The sequence below is a fragment of the Gymnoscopelus microlampas genome, assembly GCF_963454915.1.
Source record: "Gymnoscopelus microlampas genome assembly, chromosome: 9".
NCBI lineage: Eukaryota > Metazoa > Chordata > Actinopteri > Myctophiformes > Myctophidae > Gymnoscopelus > Gymnoscopelus microlampas.
Window position 1 is genome coordinate 7,159,760 of NC_139946.1, and position 19,039 is coordinate 7,178,798.

Genomic DNA, 19,039 nt, shown 5'->3' on the forward strand with positions numbered 1-19,039 from the left:
TTCAGTTCCCAAACAAAAAGATCTCTGAATTCTTAATCCATACTTTAAACTGGTGGGGATGATGTGTTGTGCACAATATATACAAAGTATGTTATACTGTACCAACCAATGAAGAAACAGTTGAGTTTATGAATGTTCTGTATTTACATAAAATGATACAAATACAATTGACATAAAATTTGACAATACATTTATTTACACGTGAAAACGTATACATATTTACAACATTGCCATAAAACATAACTAATTAAAAACACATTTAAAATACAATGAAGCAGCTTTTATTTTTGGTTAAAAACATCACTGAATAAAACCACATTCTGTCCCGTCACAGGCGCCTTACATTTCTCTTGCTGCGAGCACTGCCTGGGAGAATACTAGCTGACGTCTTGGAGTGTCGAGCAATGTGGGGCGTCACCGTTCGGCAGGGGGTTGAGCCGTGGAACGTTTCGTGGCAGCAGGTGCAGAATTCGAAGCCGCAGCTTGCACGCGTGCATGTCGCCCTCTGTGCCTCCACCAGGTGCTTGGCAGGAGAGCCACAGCGTATACACGAACGCAGAGACTCGTGCTGCTTAAGATCACTGGCCGCCTGTTAAGGGAAAATGAACGCACAATTTAAAAGTGAGTGAAATGCGCAATGAATGAAACGCAAACACATTTCTTTTCTTGAACAGGCAGATTTGTTTTCCACGTGCCATAAGTCCACCACACCAGGTTTTTGATTAGTTTCTGCTCTGACATGGCACTAGATGTGACATGGACAGACCACATCACAAATGAGGTCCTCTACGGTGACCTACCACAGGTCACAGACAAAGTCAGAGAGAGAAGGATGATGCTAGCAGGGCACTGCATCAGCCCTGTCAGGCACCCCGACCTAGTGGCAAGCAAACTGACACTATGGGAGCCAACCCAGGGCAAAGCCTGGAAAGGCAAGAAGCGCACCACCTACGTAGACGCACTGCGGCGCGACAGCTTAGCTAACACTGTAGACCCTGATGCTAGATAGGAGAGTGTGGAGGGCAGCAATTCAGGAGTCCCAAGTTGGTGTTGCTAGACCGTATCTCGGATTGCATGTTTCTCCTCATCCTAACGGCCAATTCATACTAATTGTCATGTGTTGAAAATAGCGGTCATGAAAGCTCACACTGCATTGCAGCCGCAAGGCAAAAACCTTTAGCAAAAATAGGCGAGCTTTATACTGTAGATTGCGTTCACTTTATGACATGACCAGTTTTGACATAATTGCCCTTATTTATCAGTTGGGGCCAGATATCGCACAAATGGGGGGATTTAAAAAACAACCATATAAACAAAACTTCAACCAAACTCACCTGCATGTATTCACCGACGCGAGAATCAGACTTCTGAGCGGAAGAAGGGGCTGGTCTGCCAGCCCTGTAGTTGGCTGATGTAGAGGATGAAGAGGCTGGTCTGCCAGCCCAGTAGTTGGGGGTGGCCGGTGTAGAGGATGAAGAGGCTGGTCTGCCAGCCCAGTAGTTGGGGGTGGCTGGTGTAGAAGATGAGGAAGGGGCTGGTCTGCCAGCCCAGTAGTTGGGGGTGGCCGGTGTAGAGGATGAGGAAGGGGCTGGTCTGCCAGCCCAGTAGTTGGGGGTGGCCGGTGTAGAGGATGAGGAAGGGCCTGGTCTGCCAGCCCTGTAGTTGGGGGTGGCTGATGAGGAAGGGGTAGAGGACGCAAGAGACTGCATGCTGGACAACACCACCCGGGAGAGGGTGACATCTCTGGTCAGAATGCACCAATTCTCCTGTCCTGAAGAGTTTCTCGACTCCTACAGAAGACAGACTTTTTAATTGCAAGGACACCCCCTCAATTCTTTGAGAACCACTGATCTAGGAATCCAGTAAAAAAATCCAGTAATTGTTAAAGAGCAGCTACAAGTTAGTAAAATAATAATGTAAAAAGTACAGTAAGAGTTAAAGAGTATAAAATAGGTAGTGCATCATCAACTGAAGCATTCAAAATAATTGACGGCACGACATATGTGATAAATTACATGGTATCGGAATGGTATAGACTGACACTCGCCGATACCAGCATTTTAGGCAGATTTTCCAATACCGGTATTGTGTCGGAACAGCTCTATGACACTAAAGTATGCAAGAATGGAAAACCTACATTCTACCCCTTTCTGTGTACTTAAACATAGGCATGAGTCGCTCATGACCGTCCACTCGAAAAAGATGGGAGTAAATTTGTGTCCTTACCTTCAGCCAGGCCTGAGCCTGTTGACACCTGTTGAGAGCAGCTGTGTCCTCATTAATTATTTTCCTCCAGGACCTGCTCACCTGGCTACAGCTGGGAAAACACGCACACAAAACAAAAACATGACATTAAACCATTTAGGCCTGGATCAAGGTCTCTCAGGGCTACACCAAAGCAAAGGGCCCACGCAACATCAATTGCATAATATAGGGTACGTTCGTACGCCTGGCGAATGCACGTTCAAATTTCACAATATCAATTGTTTTTGAAGCTATACAAGCTCATAGCGTGCTATGAGCTTGTACATCTGCTATTTTCAAAGTATAAAATGATGCTTGTTAGCTCAAATATAAAATGACAGATGCTTTCCCGGTTTTAATGGGTTAAATTGCAGTACAAGATGTGGATGGACCAGGTATACAAATATGCACCATTAGCTAAACTGGATTATTCACTTGCCAAAACATCATGAGAGTCAAATCAACATTGTGTTGTAGGCCTACACTTTTTAAGATACTGATCTCCCGCTCTTTCCCGTTAACCTCTCTTTTGGCTGTGCTCACTGATGCCTATGCTACCTGAATTATTGAATAAAAATCCATTTGTTTGGACTGGATCAGTTATGTTACGTTCAAAGTCGGGGGTGTGGGAAAGTGGGAGATATTTCACGCAGCGCTCATGTTTTCCCCTAGTCCGGGTGCAACAGTTGTAGTCCACATTTTTCTGACCTCAAACAATTTAATGATAGTACTGCATTAGAATAAAGATTATACTTTTAATAATAAAGAATACATCTGTACTTTTAGTTTATCGACTTATTTTTGTTCTGCACGTTGAACATTGGCTGATTTATCGAATTCAAATTCAGGGCCCATAAAAAGTCTGTCAGCTAGCCATATTTTCCACTCAATGCAACTAATTATATTTCCAGTTGCCCCGGCCGTTACCTGATGAGGTCCATGTCTCGCAGGAAAGCCAGTAGGTTGGTCAGCGTCGCCCTCATGTTCCTGGACAGCAGAAAGGAGAACACATCCACATACTCCCTCCCCATGTGCCCTCCAATCACCCTGTCCAACAGGTGGTCCTCTGCAACCTTACCCACCACACTCCAGTCATACCTGCAACGTCACAAATTGAGATCAGCAGGGAGTCAAAAGTTAAATCCACAACATTTTAAAATGTCATAGTTTTATGCCAGTGATGACGACTAGAGTTGTTTCGATACAAATTCCAGTATTGGGAAAGCTGCCGATACTGCCTAAAATACTGGTATGGGCGAGTATGCCAGTCTATGACATTAAGATGCCACATAATGTATCACATGATATATCATTTACAGTAATCAATTATTTAGCATTTTGAATGCTTCAGTTGATGTTGCACTCAAACTTTTAATTTCAAGGACCCCCATAACTGAGGGAGTGTACAAATGGAACCATAGGGACCATTTGGTTCCAGCCACCGATACGCAAGTTATGGGTATCGAAATCTGTATCGGGAAGGTCATTGTTTATCGGTACATCTCTAATGTAGACATGCTAGATTATATTGTTGCTGCTGCTGTAAGTGAGTGATGCGACCGTACCCCTTGCTTTTCTGGAAGCTCTTCCCGAGCTCTTCACACACAGCCTGCTGGAACTTCACTATGGGCAGCAGGTTGTGGTGGTCACTGTGGGACAGAGGAGTGGACGCCATAGCGTTTTGTGACCGCTTCTTCCAGCGGCACATTTTAGGCGAAGAAGTCCACACAGTCCCAGAATGGGCAACTGCTGCCTGACAGTTAGATGGAGAACGTGATGCCGGTGCTCTTGACTTTAATCGACAGACTTTCGTCGGGGTGGAGTGCTCTTCCTCACTTCCATGTTCAACGTCATTCCGGCTGTTGGACAGGTACCCGCTGTCCTGCAACACCTCGCCCGGATTCAACGGCTCTCCCTTGTTGTGACCATTATTATTTTCTTTGTCGTCAACTGGCCCCTTGTTGAGAGAAAACAATTCTGTAGTCACATCCATGGATGTGAATTGGGCTTTGGCTGGGATGTGTTCTTTCAATGGGGAGGCTTTGGTGGTGTTGAGTATTTGCTTAGCTGCTGTAGCTGCAGCAGACAAGTCTTTCTCCATGTTGCCGCATGGAGCCCTGGCCTCCTCATAACCGGATGGACACTTCATAGTCATCAGTTCACTTGGAGATCTACAAAATCATGAAGTCACACCCCAATAGGAAAAGCAAACAGAAAATGTATATTAGGCGCCAAGAGACATCGTGGACTTGTTACATCAAGCTGAACGACACCGTTCATGTAGGCTGAACGGATACAGGATAGGTTTGCACTAGGGACATCAGGGCACCTCAATGAAAAATGGGCTATATTGTCCAAAATGTAAAAAAATATGTATTAATTTCTTCATTAATGTAAAGTATACATGATGATATGAACATGCACGGTACATCATTATCAGACTTAATGTTATCCTTCAACTTCTTGTTTATGCCCCTAAAAAACTACAGGTTTTGTAGCAATTGTAGAAATATTAGACCTTAAATGTTTAAGCATGTTCTACTCATGTATACTTTACTATCAAACATTATCCAAATATTTGTTTTTTACATTTTGGAAAAAGCACCGAGGTGCCCACTCTTCCTTGTGCCCACCTATCCTGTTACTGGCTAAACTACTAACAATACTCTAACAAAATGTAAATAAACATTTTAGAGACACACTAAGAGACTCAATGCAGGAGGGCAATGCCAGAACCCATACATGTGTATTCTGGAATATAAAGGCCACTTCCTCTAGTTATTTTCTACTAGAGAAATGTGCAACATTCTAATCTACAAAAGGTTTTGTGTGGTATTAATTTGGAAAAAACTAGGCCTATAGGTGACGCATTTACATATTAATTTGGGGGTCCTTGACATGAACATTTTTGAGAACCAGCGGGTTAAACATTTAGGAAACAAAGCCCATATAACCAACTACATTTTAGAAACTTGCCCCAAAAAAAACACAACCACCAATATTTACAAGTCAAGCAACTTCACATAAAAACAAGCCCAAAGTAGCATATAATAAGCAAACATATGGAAACACTGGCTGTGACATTTTAGCTTGCTAGTAGCTTAAGCATAGAGTTGAGCTTAAGTTGTGAACTTGTGGACACGATATGAACCAGCTCTATTTCTATTCTACCAAATACAATATAAAGCAGCATCATGCTGTATTTAAAACAAACACGTCTTACCTTGTGTTAAAAAAAAAAACAGCCTCCTAGTTTTCCATGCAACACAACAAGCTCTCTGGTCCAGCAGACTCCACCACAACTTCTGTTACTTCTTCCAATTAATCCATTCCAGAATGAAAGTGTATGCAGCGCCAGATTGCTCGTTTAAATCCGGTGCTAAAATGTGGTGCTTCCAATGAGAGCGCAGCATGCCCAGCTGCACGGCACGGTGCTTTAAATGTGTGTTCATTCAATGGCAAGCGCGAGACAATCATCACACCGGCGTGATGAAGTCTAGTACTACTACTTGACAGGACCCCGACCCAGGAGGACCAGAGTGAGGCCTGTAGGCTCTATTCACAGCATCCATATTATGAAGACATTCACAGGTGTTACCAACGATACTAATGAAGGCTCTGTTCCATTCTGGTCAAACAGAGTCAGGGTGCTGATATTGTGCATGTTGGCTCACTGGAAACACCAGTGGGTCTACAGTTGGGGTCCAGGGACCCTCATGGGCTTCCAAATGGCCCCTTACAGGTGTGTAACTCTGAGAGTGTAGGGTCCATTTGGTTCCATTTGTACACTCTCAGAGTTATGGGGGTCGTGGAAACCACTGTGCTAGACTAAATGGAACAGAGCCTTCATTAGTATCATTGGTAACACCTGTGAATGTCTTCATAATATGGCTGCTGTGAATAGAGCCTATTATAATATGATGATATAGTAGTTCTATATATTACTTATATTAGTTGTATAGTTATGTTTTACTTTCTTCAGTATTTACACTTTTAAATACTTTTATTTCTACCCCACTACATCTCAGATGAAAACATTGTACTCCACTGCAATTATATTACAACTGTATTTACTAGTTACTTTGTAGATTTTTATTTATTTTAATTATTACAAATCACACTTCAGCCCTATATTTCAGCCATTTGAAAAAATGTGATGCATTGTGAGCTTGTAGATCAGCTATTTTCAAAATATTTTTAATACATTTTGAAATGGGACATTCTGCACAATGAGTACTTTTACTTTTGGTATGTTTGGTTAGGTATATTTTGATGCCGATACTTTTGTACTTTTACTCAAGTACATTTTGAAAACGGCGGGGCTTAAGTAATTACAGTTTGTCCCTATTGGTGGTTTTAGTCCATGTCCAAAATTTGTAGTCCGTAGCATGCTGCGAACTTGAGTTATGGCTGTTTAAAGGCCAGCCAATGGGAAGACATGCTTGGCCCGTATTGGTGGTCTAAGTCCACATACCAAATTTGGACTTGGTGGCATGCTGCAAACTGGAGTTATAGCTGTTTAAAATCCCGTGCTCATCCCGTGCTCATACGGGCGGACGTCCCTGGGGGTCCCTGGACCCCTCTTTGATAACCGGTGGCACGTGTGGCAAATGAGAGGAGAGATGGCATAGGCAATCTCCAAGTCCGTGTGTGTGTGTGTGTGTGTGTGTGTGTGTGTGTGTGTGTGTGTGTGTGTGTGTGTGTGTGTGTGTGTGTGTGTGTGTGTGTGTGTGTGTGTGTGCGTGTGTTTGTATGTGTTGCTTCTTTGCCGTGCTCATCCCAGGCTCATACACACAGACACGGAGACAAAGCCACGTATAGAGCGGTTGGCACCGCTAAAAAATAGACTGCACTTGTCCGATCCTTTGAGTGTACACGTGATGCGGAAGTCTGCCGCGGAGGAGCTGTTGAGAGTGGTCGAGGATACACTTGATGTACACTCGCTCAATGCGGAAGTGGAGAGCCTCCTCGCCTCCTCCACTCGACATCACTCGCCTCCTCTAAGACGCACATGAACAATTGGACCGCGACTACTTCCGTTTCGAAGTCGGAGTGACCGAGTGGGAGTGAGCGAGTGGCCGAGATTTTCGGTATTGGAATCTGGCTTATGACTCTTTCAAAGTGACACATGTATTTATAGGCCGCTATCCGTCCTGTCTATGTAAGTGTCCTATCCGTCCTGTCTGTGTAAGTGTCCTCTTCCTCCTGTCTGTATAAGTGTCCTATCCGTCCTGTCTATGTAAGTGTCCTATCCCTTCTGTCTGTGTAAGGGCAGGTACACACTACAAGACATTAGGTCCGATATTGCTGTCGCCGACATTTTTTGGCGCTCGCCGACAAAACCTCCCGACCTGACGCAGATCGGCCTTTGATCGGCGAGAAAATGCTCTGTGTGTGTGAAAGGCTCTGCGACCCGATGTGGCCGCGATTCTCCGCTCTGCGACGGCTTTTCAGATATCTAAATTGTTAGATATTCATCTCTGTCTGGGACAGGACAAGAGACAATATCATACAGTGTGAAAGGAGCCGAGACCATTCTGCGAGCAAATCCACGCTGCAGCCAATGAGAGCACATTACAGCAACCGTGGCTAGGGGAGCGTCGCTGGATCTGACCACAACAAACAGTCCCTACCACAATATTACCTTCCAGTCCTGTATTAAGTTAACATTATAAAACTAAATGAGAAAGTGAGCGAGCCTGGTGGGCTGTTTATTTTAGAGGAATTGTACAGAGAGACAGAGACAGAGCGAGAGCTCTCTCTCTTTCTGTGTGTGTGTGTGTGTGTGTGTGTGTGTGTGTCTGTGAGTGCAGCATGCCTGTGACACACGCTGTGTCTGAACAGCGTTGCCAGATGTTGCGAGAGAAATAAGCAACCAGGTCTATGAAAACAAGCCCAAGAAAAGGCCACTTGAGCACTTTAAACCTATTTACAAATACATTGGATATTTGAAAATAGCCAATCTACAAGCTCACGTTGTAGATAGGCTATTTTTAAAGAAGACATTGGGGGGGGGGGGGGGTTGTGGAGTATTTTCCAAATCCACACAGATCTTGTATGGGGGTCTATGGCACAACATATTTTCAGAAGGGGGAGGTCTGCGCATCTGCGGACAAATATTAATTTGGGGGTCCTTGCCATGAAAATGTTTGAGAACAACTGGTTCAAACAACATTAGGAAACAAGGCCAAAAAAGCAACTACACTTTCAAGCAACTTTACAGAAAAATAATCCCAAAGTCGCTTATAATAAGCGGACATGGCAACTGTCACAGCGGAATTAGCGCACTTGCCGTGCGAGAGAGAGAGAGAGAGAGAGAGAGAGAGAGAGAGAGAGAGAGAGAGAGAGAGAGAGAGAGAGAGAGAGAGAGAGAGAGAGAGAGAGAGAGAGAGAGAGAGAGGGAGGGAGGCATATCACGGGATACCTCGATTATTAAAATGAATTGGAATAAACAAAAATGTATGTATTGGGTCTAGCTGTAGTTTACAACCCTCGTAGACGTATTTACGATTCTGACGTCTTCAATCTACGAGAGTTGTAGGGTGCACCCCCCCATGGATTCGAGCACTTTCGGCACTTTACCCCGCGACACTCCAAACATGTTCAAATTGAAAATAAAAGGTGCTTACCGCAAAGCCCCAAATGTTAACTACCTTCGCGGGGTAGAAGTGATCCCCGTCGAGGTATATCTTTCAATAAAGAAGTCTTTTAATCCAGCTTGTGTCGGAATCTTCACTGTTCTTCTTTTGTTTTAAATGAGTTTGAACTGCGCATTAGCGATTTGGCGGTCGGGAGGTGTATTGCGCATTGAAAACACAATGTATCAATACACCTCCCGACCGCCAAATCGCTAATGCGCAGTTCAAACTCATTTTAAACAAAAGAAGAAGCAGTTCGCAATACACCTCCCGACCGCCAAATCGCTAATGCGCAGTTCAAACTCATTTAAAACAAAAGAAGAACAGTGAAGATTCCGACACAAGCTGGATTAAAAGACTTCTTTATTGAAAGATATACCTCGACGGGGATCACTTCTACCCCGCGAAGGTAGTTAACATTTGGGGCTTTGCGGTAAGCACCTTTTATTTTCAATTTGAACATGTTTGGAGTGTCGCGGGGTAAAGTGCCGAAAGTGCTCGAATCCATGGGGGGGTGCACCCTACAACTCTCGTAGATTGAAGACGTCAGAATCGTAAATACGTCTACGAGGGTTGTAAACTACAGCTATATTGGGTCTGACTCTGGAGATAGCATCCTAGTGAACTATCCTACAGTGTGTCAGCCCTTGTCGGGGATCAATCGTGCTGTGAAGACCACAACGATATTATGACAGCCGATTTCAAGGAATAAACTCCTGCAGTGTGTTATGCTTAACGATCAGATGACCCCCCGACAACTTTAAGGTCCTGCAGTGTGTACTTGCCTTAAGTGTTCTATCCGTCCTGTCTGTATAAGTGTCCTATCCGTCCTGTCTGTATAAGTGTCCTATCCGTCCTGTCTGTGTAAGTGTCATATCCCTCCTGTCTATATAAGTGTCCTATCTGTCCTATCTGTCCAATTATGTATCCTATCTAATTGTTACAGTATCCACCATTTCTCAGCCATTTCGTGATGGTTCCTGTCTTACCTAGCCGCTATCCGTCCTGTCTATGTAAGTGTCCTATCCGTCCTGTCTGTGTAAGTGTCCTCTTCCGTCCTGTCTGTGTAAGTGTCCTATCCCTCCTGTCTGTATAAGTGTCCTATCCGTCCTGTCTATGTAAGTGTCCTATCCGTCCTGTCTGTGTAAGTGTTCTATCCGTCCTGTCTGTATAAGTGTCCTATCCGTCCTGTCTGTATAAGTGTCCTATCCCTCCTGTCTGTATAAGTGTCCTATCCGTCCTGTCTGTGTAAGTGTCATATCCCTCCTGTCTGTATAAGTGTCCTATCCGTCCTGTCTGTGTAAGTGTCATATCCCTCCTGTCTATATAAGTGTCCTATCTGTCCTATCTGTCCAATTATGTATCCTATCTAATTGTTACAGTATCCACCATTTCTCAGCCATTTCGTGATGGTTCCTGTCTTACCTCACTTTGACAGTGGCGCCATGTATTTATAGGCCGCTACGCGTCACTAGCCAATCAGATCACAGTATTTCACCGTATTGTCACGTGTCACGTGAGGCTTGACCAATCGGTGTGTCATATTTAGAAAGTGAAAACAAAACTCTCCTGGCGGAGAGTAATAATAAAGTAAAAACAAACAAAAAAGCATACAAAAATTGTGCTGAGATGGGCGTTATAATACAAAGATTAACATATTTATGGATTACAGTATATATATATATTTTTTTAACAACAATCAGTCAATGAATTACATTTCTCATCAAACAGTAAGAAGTCCATTTCTTCCATTTTTTCGCATATTGTTCCGCTCTCAGCCTAAGAGAGAAGGTCAGACTCTCCATAGAGTCTATCTCATTGACAACTGTAATCCAGTCTTCCTTGGTCGGTGGTGCGGCCTGTAGCCATTTCCGAGTGATGGCTTTCTTACAGGCAACCAAAATGATGTTATACAGATATAAGTCCTGGCTCATGAGTTCAGCAGGGATTTTCCCCAGATGAATACTTTATTAACAGTTTGCAATTAGTATGTGATTGTTAAAAGGATAACACAAAAAGCCCTAGGGACTTGTTTCAATTATGGTCCTGTGTATTCAATTCATTAAGACATTTGGAAACATACAATAATATACAATAATAAACAAGATATAATCAACACTAGTAGCAATGAATGTATACAGTAAACATTGGGGGGGGGGTCATTTCTGATGTTAAAGGTATAGTTCACCCCCAAAATGACAAAAGTCATAAAGAGTCTCCTTTATGTGTCCTACCGGAACCACTGCAGGTCGTCAAGTTATTGGCTTAGGAATGCGACAAAAACTATCCATGAATTCAAGTCTCCATGGGGTGAGTAATCGATATAAGAAAACTATTTGTTTGGGTGAACTATTTCTTTAAGCTTAGAGGGCTTTTCTAGTACCATCTCCAAATTGCAGACAGGTCAAATCTGTAGGAGTAATATAAAAGGTTCCTCGACCTAGTGGGGTGCAAAATATCACGGCAATCAAACGCTGCGTTCATGATTTGAAGTATTTTGTTCAAAATGAGCCACTCATGCAAACTTTAGATGCCAATCTTAGGCAATCAGGATGGAATATAAAAAATCGGACAGATCCGTCTTGATCACATGACTATAGAGATAATGTGTACCGAATTTGTGTAATGTTTGGACAAAATCTGTAGTAATGGAGTAATTTGTGTGACAATTAATCGTCATGTAAAATGTCATAATCGTGACAGCCCGAGGGGAGAGGTGGCGGTCGGGGACCCCTGGTGACGCCAATGGCACCTTGTCAGTGAAGCTGAGTGGCTAGATCCGGGGACCACTGGGCTAAAGCAAAGCAAAGCAAAGTTTGTTGTTTACCCAGGGTGTCGGACTAAGTACGAAACTTGTTTCCAGCCGGACCCTGCATGGAAGCCTTGCTCAAGGGCTATTCAGCGGTGATTCATGATCGATGTGATGGATTGGGGAATCGAACTAGAGACCTTTCGGTATCAAGGCCGCCCCTCTAACCACTAGGCCACCGCTGCCACGGCTGACGTTGGGAGGAGGGTGCTCCCTGTAGCGAACGACCCTATCCGCACAGTTTCCCACAAACTTGCACAAAACATTCAAACAAATTGTCAAATGAACACAAACTAACAACAACATTAATCACAAATGACACATGAAATCCGCCGTCACATTTCCCATGGCTAATGACAAAATAACTGAACAATGGAACACTAAACGTGTATAGGCACGCTCCCAAGGCATGGTGGGAAGTCTGTCCTCTCTCAGCCACTAAAGACACGCGCTACAATAAATAAACAAACAGTGTGTTAGTGTGTCTTGGGTGTGTCAGTCTGTGTGCGTGTGTGTGTGTGTGTGTGTGTGAGTGGGAGGGAGACCAGCGGACAGTCAAGACTAAGAGTGTGTGCATAGCCTATTATTTGGGCATGAGTCACATTTGATGAATTCTTATGGCCTGTGGACAGAAGCTGTCCCTGAACCTGTTGAGGACCAATGCATTGCTCCGGTACTGTTTGCCAGACACTAACAGAGTAAACAGTCCATTTCTTCACCCTACAACTCCACAGGGTGTAGAGCAGTGGTTCTCAACCTGTGGGTCGGGACCCCCAGGGGTATCCTTGCATGATTTTGGGGGGGTCCCCTGATGATTATAGCTCAATGTGCAACATTGTTTTCTCACTCAACAGTAAACAAACCAACGTACAGTATAAGTGTACACAGGGTATCTGCACATTTCGAAAGTGACCATTTAATGACTTTTAACACATTTTTAATACCAAATTGGCCAAACTGGCAAATAAGAAAATAGCCAAACTACAAGCGGTGTGAGCTTCTAGTTTGGCTATTTTCACAATATTTATCTGTGGAACCGAGTCAAACTAAATGCAATGCCTACAATTCCAAGTGCTTGTCGGACTGGGGGGTCCCCAGTTAAAAAAATATTGTTTTTCGGTGTCGCGACCTGAAAAGTTTGGAAACTATTGTCCTACTCCACAGGATGTAGAGGTTGACTGGCAGGTCATTCTTGGTGTTGTGCTGCACTCTTCTGACCACCCAATATGTAGTCACGGCAGGGCTAGTGTAGCTTCCAAAGTATACCAGGTGCTGATGTCAGAACCATGTCAGAATACTCTCAATTATTACAAGGAGAAAATGCGACGCCTCATGCTGCATTATCAGCTTGCATAGCATTGCCAGGGTTATTGCACTGACAACGGGTGAGAGCAACAGGCTTCGTCTGTTGACGTGTTTTGTCTGCAGGTGAACTGTAGATCTAATGTGTCAGGCAGTTAGGTGATATAGTATAACTAGCTGCTCGAAGCACTTCATGATGACAGACAGGCCTATGAGTGCAACAAGATGGCAGTCATTCAAACAGAAGACTTTTGGTTTCTTGGAGACACTGACAGGGACAATGGCGTTCTTAGAAGATATCTGGCAGCTGGTCTGCACATGCCTTGAGGATTCCTTCTCGACCAGGTGCTGCCTTGTGTGTATTAATCCATTTGAAAGATTTACACACTTTTAATTACCCCTTTCTTCTCCCCGATTTAGTCGTTATGCCAATTGCTTCCTCCCCACACACAAATTGCTGTGTGTTGTCACTGCTGTTGTATGACTCACCTGCCAGTGAGGAGCCCCCACTGGTAGGATGTAGAGCCTTCATCCTACTCCTCCCGCCTAACACAGCCCGTAGGAGTACGTGTACTATGTGTGTGTGTATGTGTTCACCCTCCCCGCCCAGCTTCTCTCCCTCGAACACGGACCAATTGTGTTCGTATAGATGCTCGACATAGCGGGATGCACCACAGTGGATTCGAACCCACCACAGGCACTTTCCCACTGCGCCACCCGAGCACCCAAGATATACTTCTATATGACTGCCACCATGTCAAGAAATGACTCACTTGTAGGCCCCCAATCCACTGGTTGAGAACCACTGATTTGGGGTAAAAGGCAAAATGCTGGATTATAGCTTATTATAGCTCAGACGCTGTTCTTCTGTCTTGCATACAGTGTGTATTTAATACATGTCCCATGTCATCATTACTCATTCACTTACAGTACAGTACTGAAATTCCATTCACGCCTGAGCTGTCAGTAAAGCGGCGAGATAAATTTAAATGTTGATTTTGGTTTTAAAACCTCAGTCAACGCCTTGCATTTAAAAGGCTGTAATTGGTCAGAGTGACGCGGAGAACACGCCCAGCACGCACCACAGCAATTCTATGTGGCTCACAGATGATTCACAGAAGGAGACGTGTTTCAGCACGCACACACTGGTGACGAACTGAAAGCAGGTTATGCTGTGTCAAACGTGTGGGGAAATCACATGTTTTGGAATGGATTGACTGTCTTAAAGGGAAAGTTTATTGAATTATTCAATTTTATATCATGAGGAAATGTTTGATATGTGCAATTTTCAACACCGTACTGTCAATACTGTCGACATGACAGAACATGGCAGACAGAGGTTTTCATTGCTCATCATCCATCTTCATTATCCAAAGCACAGCCATAAAATCTGAATCAAAAAGTCAATATTGATGGTCGGTCAGTGAATCTCTGTACAGTAAACAGTGTTCATAAAAGCCACTCATTTCAACAGTAGGTGTGGTGGTACACTGTTGAATTGTTGTAATTTATTGCACAATACTCAGAGAAAAAGTGTGTGTGTGTGTGTGTGTGTGTGTGTGTGTGTGCGCGCGCGCGCACACGTACGCGCATGTTGGTGTGTGGGTGAGAGTATAAATCTATGGTTCATGTAAGGACATGGCTTTGACATAAGCCGTGGCATAAGGCTTTCTTTGACACCATATGGTGTTGAGACAACAAAGTTCACAACTGAACACAATATTATAGAACTATAATACGTACATACTGTACATATGGGACTCAGTTTAGTGTGACAGGATAGTACAGCCACGACATACAGTACATGTGACAGTGGGCCATGCATTATCACACTCCAGACACAGCACACTGCTTACTATGGAGGATTGATTGATTGAATACTTAATTAGTCAGAAATGTAAACAGCACATGGTACAGTAAGACAGGCTAAAAGGATAACACAAAAAAGTCCTGGAGACTTGTTTCCATTGTGGTCCTATGTATTCAATTCATCAGCATAGCATACAAAATTAATACAATAATACATGTCATCAACAAAAACACTATATGCGCAAAAGAAAATGACATTTATCTCCCCTTTTGGTCTCCTGATAGATGCTTTTTCAGGCCAATTTTGAAAGTGTTTCACATCCTTTAATGGAGCAGTAGAATGAGAACTTTCCCATGTTTGTTCTAAATTTGGTTGGTACCAGATCATGGTCGCTCCCTCTAGTGCTGTGGCTGTGGGTGTCACTCACTTTGGAGAAGTAGTTCAACAGTATTAGGGTATTGAGGGTAATGAGGCCACTGTCTCTTAGACTATCTTAAATACCAATCACCAGTGATATTTGCTTAACCCTGTCTTCTACCCTGAGAAGACCTCTATCCCAAACTAGCAAAGTGTGTTGGAATTAGGTGGGTCATGGAAGTAAGATAACATTGTCATTTTATTCACAATGTATACAGGCGGAGTAGCAAGTACCCGGCATCCAATATATTAATGCATGGTAGATGAGGATATATTGAGCACTAAAAAAAGTTATATTACATGGATGTAAAAGACCAGACCACATCATACGAGTCCATTACATTATTTTCAATTCCATTGACAATGGAGCGGCCATACGTTCAGCAGTTGTTCTCAAACCTTTTCGTGCTAAGGACGCCCAAATTGATGTGTATATATGGCCATTGACCCCGGTCTGAAAAGGTTTTGTGCCAGGGACCCCCAGAAGAGAACATTCTAAAATAGCAGATGTACAAGCTCGCAGCACGAAGTGACGTACTGAGGTGACGCACTGCGAGCTTGTAGATCTACTAATTTTTGAACAGCCAACATAATATAGATGGATAAAGTGATACAAAATTATTGTGATTCTATATTAAGTGACCCCCCCAGGACCCCTGGGGGGGGGGGGGTCACTTTGAGAACCAATGTGCTAAATGCTTGGTGGGAATTTTCCTTCTAATTGGGGGACCAAGCAACATAAAGTATATCACAAAGTAAAACAGATCCCCTACAAGACTTTAAGACCAGAGCTACACGTGTAGGTGCCTACTCAGTTACACGTGTAGGCGCCTTGTCAGCTACACGTGTAGGCGCCTTGTCAGCTACACGTGTAGGCACCTACACGTGACAAGATTAGATGTATGTCTTTCAACTTAAAGAAATTAGGTCACATTGCATTTAGCTTTATTATTCTCCGCAGGGCAACTGGATTCACATGACAGCAGTCATAGCACACACACATATAAACACTGGAGCCGACATTCCAAGAAATACTGACACCCACACCCAGTGGTGGAAAGTAACTAAGTACATTTACTCAAGTAGGCCTACTGTACTTAAGTACAATTTTGAGGTATTATTACTTTACTGGAGAATCTAATTCTACTCCACTGCATTTCAGAGGCAAATATTGTACTTTTACTACACTATAATTATTTGAACACTTTAGTTATAGTTACTTTGTTGATTTTGATTATCATTACAAAATCACTTCAGACCTATATATATATACTTTGGCAAGTTGAAAATAGCCGATCTACAAGGTCTCAACACATCGCTAAGCGACTTGTTGTGAGCTTGAATATCTGCTATTTTCAAAGGATTTTTATACATTTGCTTAACTTTTGGTACTTAAGTATAATTTGATGCCGATACTTTCATACTTTTACTCAAGTACATTTTGAATACCGAACTTGTACTTGTAACAGAGTATTTATACATTGGGGTATCGATACTTTTACTTCAGTAAAAAATGTGAGCACATCTTCCATCACTGCCCACACCGCATTCTTTCAAGTGCATTCAGCAGCAGTAGCAGGTAGGAACATCTCCAACAGTGGTGTGGACTGTGGAAGGTGTTTAGCCCACTGAAATGGAAGACAGCACTTATTATAAAGTCTTTGACATAAATAATAAGCTGTCTAGTCATCTAACCAAACATTGTTTCCCAAACACTGGGTCGGGACCCATGTATAGGTCGCGAAACTGTTTGTATGGGTCACGAGTAAATATCCCTTTTTTTCCCAATTACTTGATTTTATATACATTTCAAAAGATTTCAAGAGAATTTCATGAATTAAAAGAAAAACAAAGAAACTCCATATCATTAAAAGAAAACTTTAATAAGTAGTGAAAACAGCGTATCTATTACACTTTTATCTAAAAAAACTTTTATACACTACATACTGCACTTTACCCACCAGTTGAGAAACACTGCCGATAATGTCATAATTTAATCCACTTTAATTACAAAATCCAGATGAACACATTTAATAACTCCACAAATGTATTAAGATATGAGTTATGAGTTACAAATCAGTGATATAGTATGTACTGCATGTCTTTCCAGTGAGAAGCATATCTATTTTCTTATTGTTTTATTGTCTATTTTGTCTGTTTTATGTGAACCACTATGAATACACCTTAGTGTATGAAATGTGCTATATCGGGGCCATGGCAGCAATTGCCTTGCCTTGCCACGATATGACATTCTTGCTTTGATTTAGGATGTGACAAACATGTCAGAGCAGCCCTGTTAGGTTCATACCTGCACGGGTCATTTGCATGTATATAAACAAGGATAACTGCCGCACCAATTGAGTGAGTCAGACACTGAGGTAAATGCCTCGCCTGTTGCTGTAGGCTCCATCAACCACTGACAAACCTGTATTTGGCATGCCTGTGCTTAGATAGAAAGATAGACAGACAGACGGAACTATGTGACTATGAATATTGAAAAAGTCTTCCAACATCTTTCCTCCTGCAAGTATTGTTGGCTATGACAACATATCACTCATTTAAGGGCATAATCTTTTTCCTATAGCGAAAACTGAGACCAAACCATGATATTTTTAACCTTGCCAAATCGAACAGGAACTATACTACTGGTGTTAGATGTGTTGTCATTGTCAAGCAGTTCAGTGAGCCTTATAATGTCAATGTGCCAAGGCACGTTATAGTTAACGTGGCGTTTGAGAGCCCCAGGGGTCCTTGAGGGGGTCCCCAGCTAAATGAATTTAAGAATGACTTTCACCCTGTGTGTATCCATCAGCTATTTTCAAAAAAAATCTATTTTCTTTGTCTTGTGACAGAGAAATGGGGGTCCCTGGCACAAAATATTTTCAGATCGGGATCTGCAGCCAAATACTAGAGAAAAAGTTTGAGAACCAATGTTATAATTGTTGCAGTATAGTTAAAACTGCAACTATCCTTGCATGAAACCCCAGGTTAAAAACATTATAGCACCAAACTGCAGGGGAATTAAAAACAATAAAAAACTGAGACTGAGACGTGACCTTGCTTCACACAGCTCACACGAGCAGATCTCACTCAGCAGTGAGACTCTTTTATTGAACACACCCCAATGAACCCCAATACACGCCCATTACACAGGTGGCTGGCTCAATCAATCATTCAATCAAATTCAAATCTCAATAAGCAAAACAAAAACATAAAGTTTGCCTCTGATAATAAAACAAATATTTAGAATTTGAGAGCACCATCAACAATAATCCATAAAGTACCGAGTGGGTCCACAGGCCTTTTTATTGACTGTGACTATAGACGGATTTCCGCGCGACGTCATCACAGAGCAGAATGCGCAATCTGCGCATGCTCGGGGGAAACGAATTGTTGCGCCGTTCACTCTGTTGTTATGTTCGGGAGTTAGATAGCCATAATTCTGCTATTATAGGCATAATAGGCATAATGCTGCTATTATATACAAACAGATCCAACTTCCAACAAATCATTTTTATTGAGTAAACAAGGTATTACAAACTGCATAATTTAATCTACTTTCATTAAACCCGGTGAAGATCATTTCTTTTATGAATGGACATTTGACCAGAGCTGCTGCGGGTAATGGCGCCTTCTATAGGCTTACCCCTCCTCTGCGCGGTCATATCCTCTCAATGTTTACAAACATGAAACCCGTCTATAAGAGTAGGATATTAATCTACATGTCAAGCCTGCATGTCTTTTTGAACAAAGTGCAATGGTAATTATTTCCCAATAATGACAGGGAGGTGCTTAAGGTTATATACATGGCAGGTGGAA

The 19,039-nt window shown here is 42.7% G+C and overlaps 1 protein-coding gene across 1 annotated transcript; it reads right to left on the minus strand.

The window, feature by feature from the left end:
- Nucleotides 1-328: 328 nt before the first annotated feature.
- LOC311051372 (F-box only protein 5-like) lies at nt 329-4,399 on the minus strand (the record flags this gene model as incomplete). The annotated part of the gene is made up of 5 exons (XM_084065936.1): nt 329-589; nt 1,335-1,790; nt 2,227-2,317; nt 3,172-3,342; nt 3,810-4,399. 5 exons carry the CDS (start codon nt 4,397-4,399, stop codon nt 329-331), a joined length of 1,569 nt encoding a protein of 522 aa, XP_083922062.1.
- Nucleotides 4,400-19,039: the final 14,640 nt, after the last annotated feature.